The sequence below is a fragment of the Parambassis ranga genome, chromosome 12 (genome assembly GCF_900634625.1).
Source record: "Parambassis ranga chromosome 12, fParRan2.1, whole genome shotgun sequence".
In the NCBI taxonomy this organism is placed as follows: Eukaryota; Metazoa; Chordata; class Actinopteri; family Ambassidae; genus Parambassis; species Parambassis ranga.
Window position 1 is genome coordinate 10,538,726 of NC_041032.1, and position 21,274 is coordinate 10,559,999.

A 21,274-nucleotide genomic window follows, 5' to 3' on the forward strand; every position below is an offset into this window, starting at 1 on the left:
AAGATTCATCATTTATTTACGCAAACACTTTTCCCATGGTTTGAGAGAGGAGGCTAAAATAGATTTTGATAGAATTATGGGCTTACTTTGATGCAGTTTTTATATATTAGTGTGTTCTATATTGTTCTTGTGCTCACATAAACTATCTTTGAACTGTCCTTTTGCCATTGCAAATCAGCAGAACATGGACAGTCCCTGTGTTCTGTCCCTTGATTGCGTAGGATGTCGTGCTGAAGAACGAGTTTGGGACCAATCAGACGCCTCAGATGGTATTGCGTGATGATAACTAACTTCTGCACATTTCCTTTTTATATACCTCTGGGAGGCTATACTTAGGCATAGTGGTGTCTAAGAGGCACATGTAATATCTTAGCCTGTCATTATCAGGAACCAAGAGTAGTCGTCAGATTTTTTAAGACTCCTGAGATGGCCGTTGTTCGCGTAGCTAGTCTTGTGGTCATGTCATGGACTGTGCAGGAAATTTCTCTATGGTATCCAAGAAAATGGCAGAAGAAGAAGTTTTTTACAGATAGATAGGTGGCTTATAACAATCAGAAACAAGAGTCTCACAAGAATTATGGAATTGTGCAAATTGTCTTAGGCCTAAAAATATGTGTCTGTGATGAACAACAAAAGTTATACGAGGTCAAAGGGAAACTACCTGCAGAATGGGGGCATGGTTTAGGCCCTACACTTTATCAATGGTTTAATAGGAAGGGTATTATCAACTCAACAAAACTTTTGATTACCTTCTATGTTTTGGATACATGACTGATGAGATGATATTTTCTGCTGAGCAGAAAGTAAACCAGACCATCTCATAACACATTCATTTGTTCAGTAAAACATTACATCATATAACACCAGAGCCTTCCAGTTATCTGAAATTAATCAGCTCCCTTCCAGCTAATAATAATTGAGTTTTGCACGGAGGCCATGAAATATTCAAAGATAAGATGCGATATATTAAACTAAAGTAACACATAAATGAAACAGGTTAAGCAGATGTAACAGCAAAAACTGATCAATTAATTATTTGATCATCCGTTAGGATAAACGTGATGTTTAATTTAGTTGTCATTCTGCCAGACAAAGTGCTGCACTCTTTTATTTGCAGATATTACAGCAAAGAGGTCAAATGAGGTTACAGCTGAACAACAACACACAACTGGCCTACAAACTGAAAGCTGTTTTATGTGCTCTTGTTGTTGTAGGTTGCTCTTTGGCAGGCGCTCTGCATGACCATTAGTTTCTTTGGGTTGGGCATTTAAAGAACCTCTGCATAACTATATGGCTCTGAGAACCAGTCTTTGATGATCTGCGTGTGTTGTTCTTTCTGCACAGCAAGAAATTGTGTCAGGTGTGGTGGTTGGTTACGGACTAATGGCCCCCTGGGTCCATGTCTACTATGGGGATGTGACCTGTGTGTGGTCTACTTTTACTGCCACTGGCTTCCTTTACTGTGGCACCACCTCCCTCTGGATCTGGATTTAGCTTTAAGAATAGAGCTGTGTGCAGTGACGGTTTGTTGGCTTGTGTCTAACATATTCAGTGCTGTGCTCTGCCATCCTCCACCTGCTGCAGAGGACAACTGGTTGGATCTGATGACTTCACCCTGTGGTAAAACTGGAGACATACATCTGAATATGAATACAGAAAAGTTGTAGAAGTTGTAGGCAAGGTACATAATTGTTCTCGAACTAGTATTGATTATTCATATTAAAACGTGCTTTGGTTGCATGCAGGTAAAGCGTTTAGGTAGAGAGCAAGAGAAAAATGAGAACCTCCATGTGCAATTAAACAGCAGTCCATAAGAATTCATGTGATAGATATTTTGTGATTTAAAATATGAAATATGAGGAGTTTCTATGTGAAGTGCATGCACTGGAAAACCAAAACCTCATATGTACAATCTTCAATAAAATATAAAGACAACAAATGATGCAGGTAAACTAAGAAAAGATGTAAAAAGAAGAAACTATGTATGAGAAAAGAATATACAACAAATGATGCCAGTGTACTGCGCATTATTGGAACATGGACTCCAGGCGGACATGAAAGTAAATAAGAACAACTGCACATCTGTGGCGACTGCAGCTGTCTGTGCGCCGTGTGCCAGGGAGCATAATCCTGGCCTCACACTGAGACCTCTAGTGCCAGATAAAGTTTCTTATACCAGGGGCTACAACAGATTCTATGGTAGTAATTGAGTCCGCAAGAATATTATTTGCTATAAAGTCAGAAAACTTACGTAAACTAAAATACCCTCTAAACTTTAAAATAAAATCGAACCAGAACAGTTCAATTGAGAGTAAATACATGCTTTTTTATGTAAATGGGAGCACAGATGCTTTATCAACTGCAAAATGAATTCAGTCAGTGATTATAATGGTTTCACATAAATATAAGCAGGGCTGTTAGTTCTTTCTAATATAAGAAATCTATCGTTAGTAAGTATTTATTTCTACCACTTTAAGTGTCTGCAAAGCCCTGAACTTAAAAAGGGGGCTAATCAATCCCAATTTAATGCGTAAATGCATTTTAAATTGATTTTCAGCCAGCACTAAATCAAAGATCAAGTCCAGACAACCATAAGCTGCATCAAACGCACACAGATCTCATTCTAACCCACAACAAACAATGATGAATGAAAGGGAAAGCACTGAGAGGCAGTGTCCTTATCTTGTCTCTGCGTAATAATTCCGTAATTCCAGCACACATCCATTAATGAGAGTTTGAGGACACTAAAGAATCGCTATGATCATTGAGAGACGGAGAAAAGAAGTCAGAAACGTCTAGACCTGTGGCAAAGACAGAGAGACAAATGATGTGTGTGTGAAGAGGCAGAATGAGAAAGGAAGCAAAAAGGGAAAGGGACTGCAGAAAGCCCTTGGCCCCCTGCCTGCAATCTGCAATCTGCTGATGGCGAAGCTCGTGACGAGGAGGTGCACAGCGTCCATTTTTAGCGATGAGGTCATCTTTAATTAACAAAACAAAGAGAGTCAGCTGTGTCACTCCAATCTGTTATCTGCACCCATGCTCAAGGACACCGTTTATCTCCATATAATTCAATCTCTTTGAATGAGGGCTTATCGACGTATTGGGGTGCATTCTTGGTCTCAACCAATGATGGAGCTGTTACATAAACAGGGGAGGGGGATACCACCATGTCTGATCGCAGAAGAAAGGGGCACATGAGGGAACAGCAGAGGTATGTGATGGAAGAGGTGAGTAAAGCAGAGGAAGATCTACATGTCATCTATTCCAATAAGCTGGCTGCGTGAGCTGGAAGGAGGAAACTGGAACTAAAATAGGGGCAAAGATCAAATGGCTAATCCGTTTCTCAGTCCAACAGTGCCAGCATGAGGTGACATCATTGCTGTGTAACCCTCAGCACTGCTGCTGTCTGGTTCCCTCTTCCTCTCCTCCATTCTCTCGCTCTCGTTCCCTCCTTTGTCTCATCTTTTCTGCCTGCTTTTGTATCTAATATACTCACTTTGCAGCGCCTCTGCACATTTTTCAAGCAATCTCTTCTCACTTTCTGCCAGTCTATGTAATTCTCCTCATTCCTCCTCCTATGCCGTGCCCTCGGTGGTTCTTCGTGTCACAAAATCAGGTGTCGTACAGCAGTGATGCAACACAGAGGCTCACAGCTTTTTAATTAGCGTGTGCATTTGTGTGAGTGTTGGGAAGCACAGTGCTACGCTGATGAATGCATTCACAAAAAAAGTGTCACCTCAGCATAACTGTGATTTAAGGACAAGCAACCCAAATTAGCAACTGAGGAGACAATAGAAGGATTGTAAAAAGTGTGATGATGGAACACCAGAAGCATTCTGATTTAAGCCAATTAGGAGATACTGTTTTAGCCTTTTATTAATTTCCGGCACTTTTTTCTGGGAACTCCCAGTGAGATAAACAGGAGACAGGACTGGTGGATGGCTGACATTATTTTGTAGGTTGCCCTGCATCCTTTTGCAAAACAACCTGTAGTCTTATATTGAGGTTATCTGGCTGAGTGTGTTGACTTAAATGAAACCAGGTCAGTCCCTCATCTCTGGCCTACATATAAATGCCAAATCATTAATATATATCATTAATATAGTTGTAATGATTACATAGTCAGGTTTGTTACTTCAGAGCACAGGTCACTGACACAACTCCAGAGATTTCCTAGCATTACAATCCTTTTGGCAAAACTTCATCTGTGATTGCCTTCTTGCATTTCACAGCTGGTTTGACCTATTGCTATAGAGGAATGCTGAGCCCCACAATAATACACCAGCACTGCCTATTTTAGCGGCTTCTCTGTGAATGCTGCCACTGCCTTGGTGTGCCATCTAGAGGCCTGTATGAGGCCCGGTGAAGTCGAATCCATCACTGATGTAACTGAAATCATGGAAGATGAGAGACTTTTAAAATAGAAAGATGGAAAGTGTATTAACAAGTAAGAAGCTAGTAAAGCTAAATATTTCAAATGACAGCTACATGTTATATTCTGAAGTTATTTAATATGCTCGTATTGTATCAGGGCGATAGATCAGATTAAATAGCAGCATGGGGTCCAGCATATTATTCAAGAAATAGTTAAGGCTGTTATCAGGAGGTGCAGAAGGTCCTGTGCTATATTTCTGGAAGAGGAAACCAAGGTTTTATAAGGCATTACCATGCATGTATGAGTACAGGTGTGTGGTGAAGAGGGCACTAAAGGCTGCTAGTGGAGCATCATGTCCATATAAACAACAAGATATATGTACTAAGGGCTCATCTGCCCTTGTTGCACATCAAAGCCGCAACTATATCTCCAAGTTACTGTTGACCTTAGAAGGAAGATTTGTGAGGGACTGGGAAGAGGCCTTCAAAGAAAAGATGACTTTTTTTTCAAACAGTGCTGATAAGTAGGTTGAGATAAGGGGATTGGAAATGAGGGTCTTGTTACTGATGGTTTGTACAGATGTGAGTGGAAGGGTAATGCTACAAAACAACCTGATCCCTCTGAAGGCATCCTCCATCCATAAAAGAGATAAGAGGGAGGGAACAGGAGGAGATATCAACGAAAATACAAAAAAAGTGAACAATGTAATGTAGTGAGGTTGTAAAATTGAAAATTATTTGGGGATTCTACCACATGCATATTATCATTGAAACAGCCAAATCTCTGTATATGAGAGGTAAGGTATTGAAAACGGGCACAATTCTGTAGTCAACTCAGTAACACTTCAAAAAACAGTGCATTCACACATATTCTCCTAATATTGTCACTTTCTGTGCTAACAGCTAAAGATATGAGTAAAATACAACATGGTTGTTATTTAATACATAAAGAAGGAACGACTTTGTGTTCAGATGTAGACGTAAGCCAGAGAACAAAAACTGACAAATTGCAGGGAGGCGGGTATTACAACAATCAGTGATGCGGTTGATCCCCACACCGCCTAACAACACTTCCAAACGTCAAACTATGACATGACGTTTCCCCAACAGATAGCCAGTCATGAGGTGTAATATCTTTGCATATCACTGAGGGAGTCACATTCATGGATGTTGGCTTAGAAAAAGACAGCATTCACTGTAAAGATTCTCAAGGACTCCATGATTGCATCCATTCATGCAGGAAGTTGTTACAGATGAAAAACTCGAGCCAAAACGGTGGCACGTGACATCATTTGAATCAGCTTTTTAACAGTTGCCAGCTTGTAGAAAAACTGCTTTTCAGAAACAGAAACAAATCCTCGTATTCAGTGACAACTGGAGTGATGACAGAGTGAGTATGGTGTTTTTCAATGCAAAATGAGGTATACCTACAAGTCACACAGTTTGTGAATGATTCTGACGCTGCTGATGTTGCAAGGGACTTTTTCATTACGTACACATCAATTCACAACCATTAATGTGCCAGCATTTACCATTTAAGGAAAGATTACATTTGGTAAAATTCACAATGGCCCCGGGCAGCTCAGCGTTTTCCCTGGGCATCAAAATCAAGCCACTGTTGCGGTCAGAGAGAGACCCAGATCTGTGGACCTATTTATTCTCATACGACTGACCTTAACAATAGAAGGATGCAGTCTCCTCTCCTTGTCTAGTCTAGACAGCACTGCCACAGAAGCATGGCTTTGGGAACCCAGTCAGAGCGGCATCCAAGTGTCTGTATCTCTGCACTCACTCTCTGTCTGCCATCTGTACGAGTGTGCACATGGCTGAATGTGTGTGCTCAGGGTCTGTGACTCATAGTCAGCATGGCCGAGTGTCTGTGTGTCTGTGTGTGTGTGTGTCTATCTTTCTTCTCTCTCAGACACCAGCCTGAAGCAGGGGTTTAACTTTCAATGGATGAGGATGCAGCCCCAGTTTCCGTGGATTGCCAATGCTGGATGAGTCCCATCTCCTGGAGGGAGGTGTTGCCCTTAGTGGTTAAATGTCCAATAAATATTCTTTTGTGTTGTTAATAACAATAATTGATGTGCTATTGTGGGTCAGTCAAATGCTTCCCAACAATATGTGAACAATATTTGTACTTCTACTTATAATGTACTACTGTACAGACTGTACTGCTGGCACTGAGGGGATTCAGAATGGATTGCTGAAACAATGTAATTTGATCACATCGAAACATGGTGAAGCATCTTTATGTTTTAAATCCAACTACAAACAGTCCTGTCTACTATAATATTCCCTCTTTAACACTTGAAAACTGAATCTCACCTCACATTGCCCTGCACTGCCAACTATCATCCCTGACTTAAGCTTTGGATCAGGATTTTTCCCTACGATTGTCAAATATGGTTTTACTGTAATTCAGCCGAGTAATCCTTCAGTGTGTACCCACCCTTAGATGCTGGAGAGGGAGGCTTGACTACAAGCTCACTAGTTCAAATCATCACACTCTCTTGGAAAATATGAACAAGGAAAATGTAGGAGGTACACTTGCTTTCCAGAAAGCCAGCAAGATGCCCTTGAGCATAGCATTTATCCCAAAACTGCTCCTTTAGAACCACTATGTGGAGAGCTGGATTCACTGGAAGCTTCCATAGGGGAATCTGTGTATCTGACAGCAGAGCGTGAGGGCATGTTGTTATGGAGAATGAAGGTGAGCAAGCTGCAGCCTTAGCTTTAGTTTTAATACACACGTACACACATTTTTTACAAAGTGCTTTTGAAATTATGCTTAAAATAGAATCCAGCAGTTGGTATTTAAATGGAAAAAAACTCTTTAAGAGTGAGAAAATGATGCTTTTCAAACACCCTGCCTTTTTATTTGCTGAGTCCAAGAGAACAAGATCTCATCATTTTAAGAGGCAGCTATTATTTCATAAATCTACCCCTGCAATCCCTTCCAAGCCCCCGTGCTAGAGAACAATATGGGTATTGAGTAACTACAGTGTTTTAGGTTTTGCAGTTAAAATGGGAGCCAGACAGACCCTATATGCACATATTTTCAGTACAAATTGATGTTTTCATTGATTATGACTGGTGATTGATAAGTATCTGGTTTAAGGAAGAAAGAGATGAGCTTGTGTTTAAAGTAACTCAGGGTCTGTAAAGTCTAAGCTAATGAACAACATCCGACTTCAAGCTATCCTTGGCTGCCTGGGTCTCATGGGCCTGTCACTTAAGGAGATGGCGATACCAGTGAAGGTTGCTCCTTCTTACAGCCTGGTCAAGAAGTAGGCTATTAAATTCAAACGGTGTGTTAGATGACTTCATCACCATTGAAGACTGTTGACAAAATTCTTGACTCTTGATATATAGCCAATAACCACAGAGCATGCAGCATCCTCAGCCTACTCCCTAAAATAAAGAAGTAGCTCAGTGGTCGTCCAAGAAGACAGGACTAAGTATGCAAATGTAAGAATAGTACAAAATATTGAAAAACAAATGTGCCGGATACCCAAAAAAAAACGTATCAATCAACCATCAAACAGGAGTACCATTATCAATGCACTTGGCATTTGGCACTTTTCTTACCAAAGTTCTACTCAAAGAAAGTTCATAGAGTAAAGCACCAAAAAAGGAAGAAAAAAAGACAAAAGACAAAAAACAATGACTTTGAATCTGTATCCCTCTGTTACAACATGATTTATGGTGGTGACTGGCACATAGCAAAGTGAGTCACCCACACCATCTGCCCCTTCCCTCCTCACCTCTGCCAGCATGCCTGTGTCTAGCTGTCTCTTTGCTCACTGGTGCCCACGCTTCATCAGCACTCCTCCCAGGGGTGATGGATGGCCTGTCCATACTTCCCAGTGTCTAAAGCCAGCTTCTTCCAGACCACCTCATTTCTCCAATATTATTAAATCTTGCCCTTTTCTCTGACTCACCCCAGCCTCTCATCACAACCGTTACCATTTCCCTAGCCCTACAGCACAATGGTCAGCATCATTTATGGTGCCTGATAAATTGCCATACGTCATCTTCTCCCATTCTCAGTCTCAGCCCCAACTTCTGTTCTGTATCCAGACCCAAACTTTAACCTAATTTTCTCCAAATGTAACTTTAACTCTTCTCATTTTGAATCTTCTCCTCCACTCATTACCCATCTTTATTCTTTTAGCTAGTGATGGCATATTAATTCTTTTTCTGCTCTCATTATTATATCTATCTTCATCTCCTCATTACCATTTTGAATGAGAACTCTTTGACTCCATCATGACCTAAAGCATGGCTCATCATTTCCCAGCAATACGCCACTTGATGTGGCTAATTGGTTTCCTGCAATCACAATTTGATCTTAGTCATCCCAATATAAAGTGGTACCTTAGAACGGGTCAATGTTGTTTCTGTCCGGACTCGGTCCGCTTATTTTTTGGTTCTTTCTCTTATCCCTGTGGCAAATCTTGAATTTCCCTCTGGGTTAATAAAGTATCTATCTATATGGAACTCAACCAGAAACTGCAGAAAACAAAACATCTATCAACCAACAATAAGCTAATGTAAACACAATGCTTGCTGTGAGGACCAGGCCTTCAGTCACATGTGTCAACAGATGCTCCCAGGACAGCACACACTTGGATACATGGAAGCAGAATTATAGCAGGAGGTTTGGGTTGGACTAAAAGTAACAACGCACAAAAACTAAATCGTTTCATAGGAATCAACACTGGGTTGACACTCTGCTTACCTGTGTAGACCTCCGCTTCTGAGGGATCCTCCACTCGTTTATGCTGGATGATGTAGTCAGACACCTTGCAGCCTATCAGAGGCTCCACATCCATCCACTCCAGGGCCACCATTGTGCTTGAGGGCTCCAGGTAAGGGGCTAGGCGCAAACTAATGGGAAAAAACAGAGTGATTTCAGAAAACAGCAAAGAAGACAGGACATAAATATAAGATGAATACCTGTAGCCTTATTTGAATTTAACTGTGAATTTGTGAATCTGTGAATTTAACTGTGTGTGTGTGTGTGTGTGTGTACGTGTTGATTGAAAAAAACATGACTTAAAAAACACTCCTCATACAAATTTGCAGTCATATGAGTAGATTTTACTGCTGGAATATCAAGTACATTTTATCTTAAAGCATTAAGTAGAACAAACAAAATAATGAACCAAACATTTGTAAAGATACCAAGTAAAAGTTACTTAATTTGTTACAAATATCAGATAGATCTTACAATTTTGGTTATAAGGAAAATTAGTAGCTTGTAATACTATTTTGACATTCAATTACTTAGTTCTACAAAGACATGTTACTGATATATTTTATTGATAACTGTTACCATAAATGACAACAAAAATTCAATTGAACTTTTTTTATTTTTGTTTATTTTGGTCACGTCACAAAATATTCATGTAACTAAATAAAAGTTGCAATACATATACGTATGAGTATACACACACACACACATTTTTGATCCCTGTCCTCAAACAAGCACAATATATTTTTTGCCGGTAACTTTTTCCTAACTGTATACATAAACAATGCAGTATTATAACTGATTAAATCATAGAATTTTAATGTTTTAAATTTTAATATTGATTTAGCTGATTCATTGTACATGATTAACAATCCCAATGGCTTTTTTTCTGTTAAATAAAAATGGATTTTGCATTTGACGTGTTGGGGTGGGTATGGCCACAAACATGGTAGGTAACATGAGACAACAATACAGTATATACAGTGTAGATTTTTTTTTTGTTAGAAAAAAATATACATTTATGCAATATTGCAATTATCTTGGCCATTTTGGTTTGTACATGATCATCGATTTTATATTATCCTTAATTTGACTTATTAAGTTATACAAGGGTATCTTCAATAAAACCATACCATTGTTAGGAGACAAAAGAGGGAATTCAAGGTTTGGCAGATAAATCAGTCTCATGAGCAGCATGCAAACTCCAGCAGCACATACTGCATCCTGGCAAAACACTGTTGCCATCAAGAACAATAGATAAACAAGTGGATCCTCTCCTGCACCATGGAGGAGAACTTGAGGATGTGTTCTGGTTCCTCAGGGCAGCTGTCCGTCTGCAAACAATAAGCAAGATGAATTACAAACATACAATAAAACAGAAAAATAGAGCTGCGTGAATTATTTTAAGTGACTTCTTTATAAGGACTTGAACACATATGTTCATTGTTAAACAAATGTTTCAAATAGAGACAAGACAGCACACCAAACAAGGGAAAGATTACACTACTCTATATCGCTCAGCTACACAACACACTGAAGAGGAATACGATGAGTAAAATCACAGACTTCCTGTAATTACAGTACTACTTCACAAAAGAATGACGGATGAACCAAAAGATCACAAAATTTGGGTGGGTATTTAAGTTAAAAAAATGATCTTATTAGATTATACAGATTTTCCACACACATCAACATATACTGTTTTTAATCAACAATACTGATGAACTTAGACTGTTCGAAAGACTTGACTCACATTAGAGGCTTTTACATAGTCAAGTGTTAAGCATCAATTAATATGCACAGCAAAACAATAAATAAGACTAAAGCATGTATACAATGAAGATTAGAGCTCCATGTGATTACCCACATTTGCAAAGCCTGTTCTTTACAAGTTGTGGTGCCTGCTCCTCTATGTTAAATGCACATAGTGGAGTAGTGACAGCAGCTGCAGACAGCAGACTAACAGTGCCGGTGTTGTGCCAAAAAGTAATCTTCTGCTAAAAAGTGACGGAAGCCGGTAGCTTATGCTACAGCAGTTTTGTCTCATCCATACTGTTGCAGCGCATACATACTTGTAACTCCATGTCTACGGTTATAGCAGACAAAAACGGAAATGGTCACAACAGAGTCCAGGAAAGGTTGCAGTTTGTCATCCTCATAGCCTTTTGTTTGTAGGATTTCTGAGGCTGCTGTGTCTAATGAAATGTTTAGATTTTACAAGTTGCTCATGTGGTTAAGAATAAAAGGGGAGAAAATGTATTGTGGTTGGTCTTACTTTCCTCAATTTAAATACATGCTGTAATTTATTAATCATAATATTTCATTTTATCAATAGAAATGCTGTTAAAGGGCCAGTTCACCCTGTAAAGTGTTGATTGTTATCCAGCCAAAAAATAAAGATTACTGCCCATAAAGTGTGCTCCTGAGGGTAGGTTTGTCTCCAAATGACTTGAATTCATTCTTGGTTATCATAACAAAAGGAATTATATTTTAACAAACCCCTTTATACCCATTAAGACCTCTTAAAAAAAAAGAGAGAAAAAAATCATCTGCCAAAAAGGGACTGTGGCCCCCACTGTGAGCCCAGCGGCTTAGTTCTGCCTCAAAACTACTCGAGTCCTAATTATTGCCTCTAAATTACATCTTCCTCTGTGTCTTTCATTCCATGTCATGTACCTTGTCATTCCTCCTTGATCTAACTCTTTATCAGCTGGACTGAACTGCCTTTAGGGGTGCAATGCACTCATGGTTTCCTGCTGTTAAAAGTTTTTTCCGTTCATAATTGTCACATTTTGTCCCCTTTACTCATAACCACACAAGCAACGCGTATCATTAGCAGCCTCTTTTGCTGCAAAATACAAATATTTTATTAGGCACAGCAGCCTCAGAAATCCTACAAACAAAAGCCCACGAACATGACGAACTGCAACTTTTCCTGGATATTTTCTGTTTCACAAAGTAATTTGCTTGCTATAACGTAGACATGGAGTTACAAGTATGAGTGCGCTGCAAGCAAGCGGGAACCTTCGGGGCTCAGACTTCAAGCCCATGCAGAAGTGTCAAACCTTGTAGTTCACGCCACAATCGCTGGTTCCAACAGCGATTAATTTCCCATAGACTCCCATGTTAAAATGGCTAACTTCATAGCAGAAATAAACATGTTTACAGCCAGGTACAAAAAAACATTCTGGTCTCAAATGATAAGTTCCCTTCTAGTGTCAATTATAAAGGGGGTGATTTTTTTTAATAACTCACTCATTCCAATTATATTTGGACATAAAATCATTAAATATCCTGCTTTCGCGATCGCCCCCCCTCTTCATCTGTATTTGGAGTTTTGACGGACTGTGACGCTGCCAACATGGCGGCGGTAGGAGCGTCCCGGAGCCTCAAAAGTGCTCTTCAGAAACAAACGGGTGACGTCACGGAAACTTTGTCCATACTTTTTATAATAGTTGCATCAAAACAGCGTGTGAGCTACAGACACTCGACGATGCTGCTTTACGGCGCCATGCGCGCCTAAATCATTCAGGAGCAACACCGTAACGACCGGCTGTATGAAAGTGAGAGGTGTCATGGCGGACCGCTCAGTAGGAAACAGCTAACAGAAGGCTGGGCACACCTTGGCACCAGGTGAAGGTGTGCTACCGACTGTGTGTGCAAGTTAGCTTCCATACATTACTTGCTGCACAATAAATGCTGAGAACTCGTTTTTTTCACGGTGGACACACAGACCTAGCTAACATGTTTATTTTTATGTAGGTATATGAAGAGAACTTTGCCTCGCTGCTTAGCTGACTTTTATCAACGATAAACAAGAGTATTACAATGCAAAACGTATACTGCGCCACGCTGCAACAACTGTAAAATAGAAATACTTACATTACACACAGTTTAATCCCAGCATCTCGCTCCTTTGCAACAACAACCAAACAGTTCTCCTCCTCTGATCCAACGCTGAAATCGCGGGCAGCTTTCTTGCATATATGCGCATGCGCGGAATCAAACGTGTTACTAATACTTCCGGATTGAGGATTACTCATATTTCTAGGTGTACAGTATATGTGCAATCAATATAAAACAGTTCAATACTATTATCACATTCATAATAAAACAAACTCTTTATTATTATTATTTATATGATAAAATATAATAAATGTTTATATTTTTACTCAGGAATTTCTAGTTCTGTCTGGATTTTAATATTACAAAGCAAAAACATGTTACAGTTAATTTAATACACTTTACTATCCCCTAAACTTCGGTTTCTTTTCAGTGTTCTATGCTTTAAATATCGACCAAAATCTTATGTGATCTTTATGATGGACTAGAAGCTGGATGCCTCTGCCTATGTCTTACTAAGAGATGGCAAATAGTAACTCTGAACAAAACAACATTCCGATGCCACATGTTCTCCAGCAGTGATCCCTGTGCATTTTTTTCTTCTTTAATCCCTCAAAAGAGATAAAAGAACAATATTTCCATTTTGCCTGCCCTCCAGCTGTGTCTGTGAAAGTGGCATGAGAGAGGCAGGTTATCCCACTTTCATTTAAAAAAAAAAAATAGTGCCACTCAGTTTCATCCTCATCCACAATAATGTTAAGTACTGTGGGTTTTAATGCCTGATGCTGGCCAGAGTTGGGAGATTTGGCTGCTGCAGTGACTCTTCACTGGCCTTTTCGTGCCAGGGCATGGACCCAGTAAAAGCTTAACCAAAACTCTGATTGTGGCACCACACCCTTTACTCTCAAATTTAACCACAATCCACAAACAAAACAAGAGGAGAGAAGGCATAAAGCATGTGCGACTCAGACTACTTGGGGTATACTTGTGCAGCAGCTTGCATATATCCCAACGGTTAAAGAATAAAGAGCAACACAGCACAAGGTTCATGCAGTAGCATTTCTGGAGACTTTGATCCTTTTACATTATCTTTTTTAAATAAGTGTTTGCTAGTTTTGCAGATTTTTGTGGAATTGCAGGTTTTGTAGGCATTTAAATTTCAGCTCTCTGTCTTGGTTTAAAAGCTGAGGTTGGGTGTTTCTTTCCTTGACCTTGGAAACAGCATGTAACACGATATATTTATGCCCAGAGGAGCAGGTTTTGAATTGCAAGATCAAATGACACACATTGGCTCACAATGATTTTCTTTTCATACACAATCATTATAAAAGGAAATAGAAATAGCTTTATCTGTCTGGCTTTGTATGGGGGGGGGGCATGAATCAACTAAAAGATTTGCAAGCCAAACTAGCAGGAAGTGAGTCAGCTCCATAGTGGAGGTGTGTAATATGACATTAACATGACACATTCTTATGGATATCATATCATAAAAAATGTACATATGTGTGCATATTTTAATTTTCATTGTTAAATTACACACTCTAACTCACTGTTGCCTTAGCTCCTTGAGTCATACCCCTTCTAACTTACTGTTACTTTTTAAAAGTTCTCAAGGAAACAATCACTGGGGTGGATGACTCACAAAAGCCTCTGGAGTATTATTAGGACACCTTGAATAGGAGCATGTTCTTTTCAGAGGAGTGTAAGGTCCGACTGACAGTTATTAGAACTTTAGGGACTGTGCTTGTGTCTACAACTTTCTCTAATGCCCCAGGAGTCAGCAGAGACAGGTATGTGTGTGTATTTGTGCACATTGTGAAGTGTTCTCTGCAGCGCATCAGTGCATGCATCCATGAAACCTCTCTTGTGCATGAATTCCTAGGTGTCATGGTGTCACCTCACACTTACATTGGCTGCCTGAGGGGACTGCAGTTAGGCAAGCCATCTTTGCTGAAGGCACTCAGGTCACAGCGACACCAGTTATCAATGACATCGCCCTTTCCAGCACACCAGTATGAGCTCATTGTGGCGCTCCTGAAGGCCTGTAAAGGGTAACAGGTGAGAGAAATGCAATTATCTCTTGGAACATGTGCTCCCTGTCCATCTACGCTTACCCCACCCCCATCTCCCACCTTCTCCGTCTCCACCAGTGCCCTCCATATCCCAGCTCACACACAGACGTACGTCCCACCTCCACCCACATGACGACATTCCACTCACTATACACCACAGCCTTACCTTAATATCCTCTCTGAAGAAGGGAGGATTTGCCAAAATCTATGTGCTTTGCAAAAGATAGAAGTAAAGGTACTCCCTGTTCCCCAAATCCCCACCTCCAACATCACACACACACACATACAGTGACCTTTTCATACCCACCGTTCCCAATTACCAGAAGGCAGGAACATCTCACTAACATCGACAAACTTACGCTGTGATATTGTAGATGCACTGTGACTTTCATGATGGAGATGTGAAAGCTGTGACACTCCCCACCTTCCTCATTCTATGCGTATGTTTGTGTGTGAGATCCGTCGGTGTCGCTGTCGGTCTGACTGTGAAGTGGATGGAGGGGGGCGGGTAGTGAGATATTAAGAGGTGACATCATCTCCTAACATCTCCGTGTGCTACTTCATTAACGGGGGAAAGAGAAAAAAAAATCAAAGGCAGAAGCTCAGTCATCTTCTAAAAGGCAGCAAAATGCCAATATAACCGTCAAAGCAATAAAGTATAATGTCAGGGCTTTCCCTAAAGCCACAGGCATGATAGAGAGTGAGTTCAAGGGAGTTCGCAAGCACTCTGGCTCCCCCTGTCACACTACGGATCAATGGAGCACTCAGTTATTTATGTGCTCTAACTGGTTGACAGTGCTGCCTCATTCAGACTACTCTGGAGATGTGCTTGATCATGGTCACAAAAATAGGACACTGGAAATATGCGGAAACATTATCACTGGGTACCAGGCATCCAAGAAAAGGCAGAGAGGAGCCACTCCTTTGTTCCAATACACCATGACATTCGCTTATCCCAAAGCAACTGATGAGACCACACACATCTTTAAGACACATATTTAGCATGCATACATGTACACGCACAGATGTGCACACACAGAAATTCCAATTAATGACTGATTTCCACAGTTGGCTGTTTCATGTTATTGGAGAAATGCCAAAGAAGATTTCTGCAGCGTGTTGATTAGTGAACGTGACATTTGAGATGACTTTGGTCGAGTCCTGACCAGAAAGGCAGAGCGCATGGCCAAAAAAAGAGTCAGAGTATGCATTCAGAAGCTGATGTTAGCGTTTCCACAACACTGCATTGTTAGCTGTAAAGGAGGCTCAACAGACTTTCATGGGAACTGACTTCTTCCAGTACAAGTTGCGCTCACTCACGGCAAAGTACCTTGAGAGTGCAAGTGACCTAAATGAGCAGCGGAGGAAAGAGTGAGGAAAAAAAGATGGTGAGGCTAGAGAGACCAAAGAAAATAGGACACTACAAAAATCAACAAGATGAACACGGACACAAAGGTGTGAAAAAGGAGACTTGAAACTCTTGGAGCATTCCCCCCACTTTACAGGGGAACAGATCCTTCAGCAGTCAGGGCTTTCTCATTATATCCTCTAATACAAGCCCCTCTAAATGAGCCTGCTGAATGAGCAGTTATTATAGGGGGTAGGGAAGCACTGTAATCCATGGCCATATAATAACCCCCTGGAAAACCAAAAAGGTTATTATGTTTCACCCCCCTTTTCAGAACCCATGCGGCTAACTGCTGCCAGAAAACAACAGCAGCAGGAGTCTTGCCACCTCATGTCAATGGGAAGCAGCCCACAGACAAAGGCAACATAAAAAAAAACCTGGATTCAAGGTCTATGCACGCACACAGACTAGACAAATATGAGAAATGACCTCCGATACTAGGGGGCAAAATAGAGGAAGACCACAGGACCGCCATGCGTTTACCACCATCAGATTCCTAGAAAAACCCCATATGGGTCTGAGCGCTTGATTGCATGGCTGCACATGTGAAAAACAGACAAAGCGATTACCACCATGTTTATGTTTGAAGAGTAATGCAAGCCAGTCTCCGCTGGGTAAACAGGGAATCTAATTGTGGTTTAGGGAATGAGGTGGGGGGCATAGGAGGTAAAACAGAAATTTACAGAGAAGCAAGAAAAAGTGATAGTTTGCTAATATATGTACAGAAATGAAGTGTGTGGTGGTGAAGGCAGTAATACGTCCAACTGGGTGTGAGTGGAAAAAAAAGGCTGAAGATGAAAAACACTTAGAAAGGCCCGGGTCACAGTGCCTATATGTTCAATGCAGTTAATAGATAAGCCACAGTTGACAAGAGGAGACTACTCTATACTTTACTGAATAACCACAGATCGTACATTTTCCACAACCCTACAGATCCATACACATTTTGTGCTGACAAGATAGGGGTAAGAAACAAACCTTATCCATTATGCTTCACATTAGAACAGCAAGTGTTTTGACAAAGAAGGTCCCATCGAAAGCGATGACTGTAACAGTGTAAGACAGTTTCTGTGCGGCCATGACAGATTTGCTTTCAGGAACTGGTGATGCCCCCATTGTTACAATAACACATGCTTCTTCCGTTTCACAAATATGCCACAATTCATCTCCACTGACCTTATCGATACTGAATTGAGCTGAAATGTAATCACTCCCTGCTCTAGACAGAAGGCAAGACCAGTGAACAGCAAGGCCACTGAACATCAGCAACAACTGCAGCCACAAATTCCAAGCCTTGACGTCATTTAGACACTGCAGACTCACTGGCACCACAACACAATTTGGACCTTTTGCTTTTGTAGAAGCCTGTCGTGACTTACAAGAAGCCAAAGGAGACCATTGTGACCTCTTTAATGTATTAATCTGTTTGTCTAGCCTTTGCTGACCATATTACTGTCCACATTCAGAGGCTAATACACAAAAACATTGGCCAGCTGGCCCACAGTATTGATTTATAAGATAATCACCAGTGGTGGTAAAGACTCATGGTGTTCTAGTGCGTGCATGTGCATGCGCATCAACGCATTTATGTGGTCATTCCAATCATTCAAGGCTAATGGTGTTAACAAAGGATCCAATGGGCTGCTTCTAGGAACCTTATCAGAAGTAGCACTTCCAGGAAATGGGACACTAGGGGCTGCTCGAGGGTTGGTTCACCCAGAGGTTGATGGGGGGGTTGACATGTCACTCAAGGGCCCTGAGACTCCAGGTAGGGTTTGGTGTTTTTGAGGTGCCACATCTGATTGAGGACATTATTTCATTAGCCCAGCAAGATAAATTGTGTTACAAGTCTACAGAGAAGAGAAAGAAAACACAAAAAAGTACGTGGATATAAGGAATCCCAAGTAAGTGTTTCCTTGCCAATAATCAAGGGCAGACCTTAGAGAATGGGTTGCACATCAAGGGATGATATTATTTCATTTACTTTATGGGGTAACTGACTAATTCCCCATATATGAGCAAACTTTAAAGCTAAGGTATCAAAAAGACCAACATGGACTGTTCGGTCTATATGTAACTTATTCCCTCCTTACACTGTTCTTGTGCATCCCATCCACCTCACTGAAAATGTTGGAGACACGCCCCTGCAGTACTGGGTTATGGTGAGAGCATGACAGCAACCATTCTGCAAGATATAGAGCATTCTGACCCATTAGACTCACAACCAATTTGTTCAAAAGGTTTGCCATAATTCAGTCACAGCAACACAGGGCAAAGGACTACTGGCAAGCACCACAGCCGTAAGCATATTTATTTATCCACTGAGGTATTTTCCTCTGGCACTGAAACAGACACTGGGAGTCTGTGTGTGTGTGTTTATGTGTGTGTGTGTATTTGCGTGCATGCATCAGGCCTGTAAGCTAGACCGCCTTACTCAAGTCCAATCCAATTCCATGACTAGTTCCAATCGAATTCAAGTCGAGACCAGGTTTAAATCAAGCCAAGCCAGAAATCAGAATGACTTACAACCAGGACAAAGAGGTAAACCTATTTTTCCAAATGCAAAAGAGACATTTGCATGATCTATAAATTCACCTACATACACATTTAACTGTTGACAGCATAAGCTCAATTGTCTACACTGACATCTACATTTGAAAAAATTAGATAATAAACTAAAAAAAATGCAACAACTACAAGATCTATGTTGTTGTTTAAAAACACAATTGTGCCATATTTGTATTTCTGGTTGGATTTGGAATGATTTTTACCTGCAATCAAAAAAAGACACTACTGTCAACAGTAAATTCTTCTCAACAGTACCTGTAAACCTTCCTTACCTCAATCATCCTGCACCTTTCCCACAGCAGAGAAAGTTTGGAGTTAGTCTTTTATTTCTAAATGTTTTTATTAATAGATATCGCCACAACCCAGGCGTGAACACAGCTAATTGTTATTTACTCTTGTAAGTTGAGGAAAATATGAGAACTAAATGTCATAAAAATCTGGACAATTTAAACCAAATTTAGATTGGTTGAGCACTAAGTGTTTTTTTCTTTATTTGGGCAGTCCAAACCAACATGTTTTATGTATTACTCATAAAATTATCCAGTTTTGACTGATAGGATCAGGCTTCCAGCTATTATTTTCTCCAAATCTGCTTTAGTAATGTCATTTTTGGGCACGTGAACAAAGAAATACTTTATAGTTCATTTTTCCCTTTTAACAGAAAGAGTGTTGATATGCCAGTATATTCTTTCTACCATGTAAGGTTAATTTTAAATTGTGATTAAATACCAGTCTGGCTTCATTTATGCTAGTCAAAGAGTCATGCAGTCATGGGAGGTCACTTAAGGATTCAGGTAGCTGAGAAAACAGACATACATAGACATACATACAGACAAAACATAGAGTTATAGGACAGATCCATGGACACCAGGTAATAGGCATACACAGACGTAAGCCTTGGAACAAATACACACAAAAAGACAAGATAACCTAATCATAAAGCAGACAACTAAGCCTCTAGTTTGAGTGCAAGAGTTTAAGGTGAAGGAAAAAAGGGAGTTCATCTCTGAGAAAGCTTTTGCACCATGGCAGCTGTCTTTCCTGATAGACCCTGCCAAGTCGAAAGATAGTCTTAAGCAAAACTGTGTGTGAGACAGACATACACATAAAGGCTGTAAGGAAGAGGGAGAGAGGGAGAGCAGGAGGGAGGGAATGGTTGTGTGTAGGGGCAGGTTGTCGCTCGTCTCTAATTCAATATACATATGTGCCATTCTGACAAGCAGCAGATGTGGCCAAGAGAAGAGGAGAAAGCGAGGAAAAGAGGAGCAGAGTGATGGACTCCCCTCCCTCCCAAGAGGTCGATGACATCAATAAGAAGCTAATAATCCTGCCTCAAGCTACCTCAGAAGGGCTTGCCAGAGCAATCCACTGCAGTCTACCCCTTTTCCTCCTCCTCATACATCTCACTCTCTCCATCCCCCAGAAGACCACGGGTGGCTAGAGAGAGAGAGAGAGAGAGAGAGAAAGAGAGAGAGAGAGAGAGCGAGAGAGAGAGAGGGAGAGAGAGGGAGATAGAAGGATGGATTTGCTCTTCCTCACGTTTAGGTATTGAAGAGGCCCACTAGGGGCTGTCTGCTATTGATTGTGCCTTCTTTTCTTTGGGGCTGTGGTGCTTGTTATGGGAGGCACGTACAGGATGCTATGTTGTGCGCGTGCGATCATGAGTGCATACATATGCATGTAATTTCAGAAGGTAAGGTAATTAGATGATTGATTAGAGGGGGGAGCATAAAGTAGTCTGCTCCCTTATGGCGTACACTGCATGTACGCATATGTGTGAGTCACCTGCAACCTCTTCTGCGTTTACCAACACACACACACATTCACCAGATGTTAGGTAGCAAGATGACGCCCCAAACAGAGCAAAACATGGTCAGCTAAATGTCAAGTGAGGCCAGAACCCTCTCCTAAATCCGCTTATGGAAAAGAAATCTGATGTGATAAACTTTCACGGCACAAAGATCCAAAGACTTATCATCCAGGATGATTCATATAAATGCAGCATGTGGCCATTAAGCTGATATCACATTCAGTTGTGTATGCCTACTTAGCCACAGGCACACACACACATATATCTGTATATAACTCACACATCGACTACCCCACAAGAGAAAACCATGATGTCATCTTTTTTATGCCCTCTGTATTACAGTGCTCATTTCCAGTGGTCAAAGTTAACCAACTTATGCCCCCTAGAGGGAGATTGTTACAACTACATCAGTTTAATGCCTCTAAGGAGAATGATTCTGC

The 21,274-nt window shown here is 40.7% G+C and overlaps 1 protein-coding gene across 1 annotated transcript in view; it reads right to left on the reverse strand.

The window, feature by feature from the left end:
• astn2 (astrotactin 2) overlaps positions 1–21,274 on the reverse strand; it is a 201,545-nt gene that overhangs the window by 18,403 nt on the left and 161,868 nt on the right. The window contains exons 18-19 of the mRNA XM_028418196.1: positions 14,885–15,018; positions 9,119–9,267 (exon numbers count right to left, since the gene is read on the reverse strand). Coding sequence (XP_028273997.1) covers positions 9,119–9,267; positions 14,885–15,018 — 283 coding nt within the window. The remainder of the gene's footprint in view (positions 1–9,118; positions 9,268–14,884; positions 15,019–21,274) is intronic.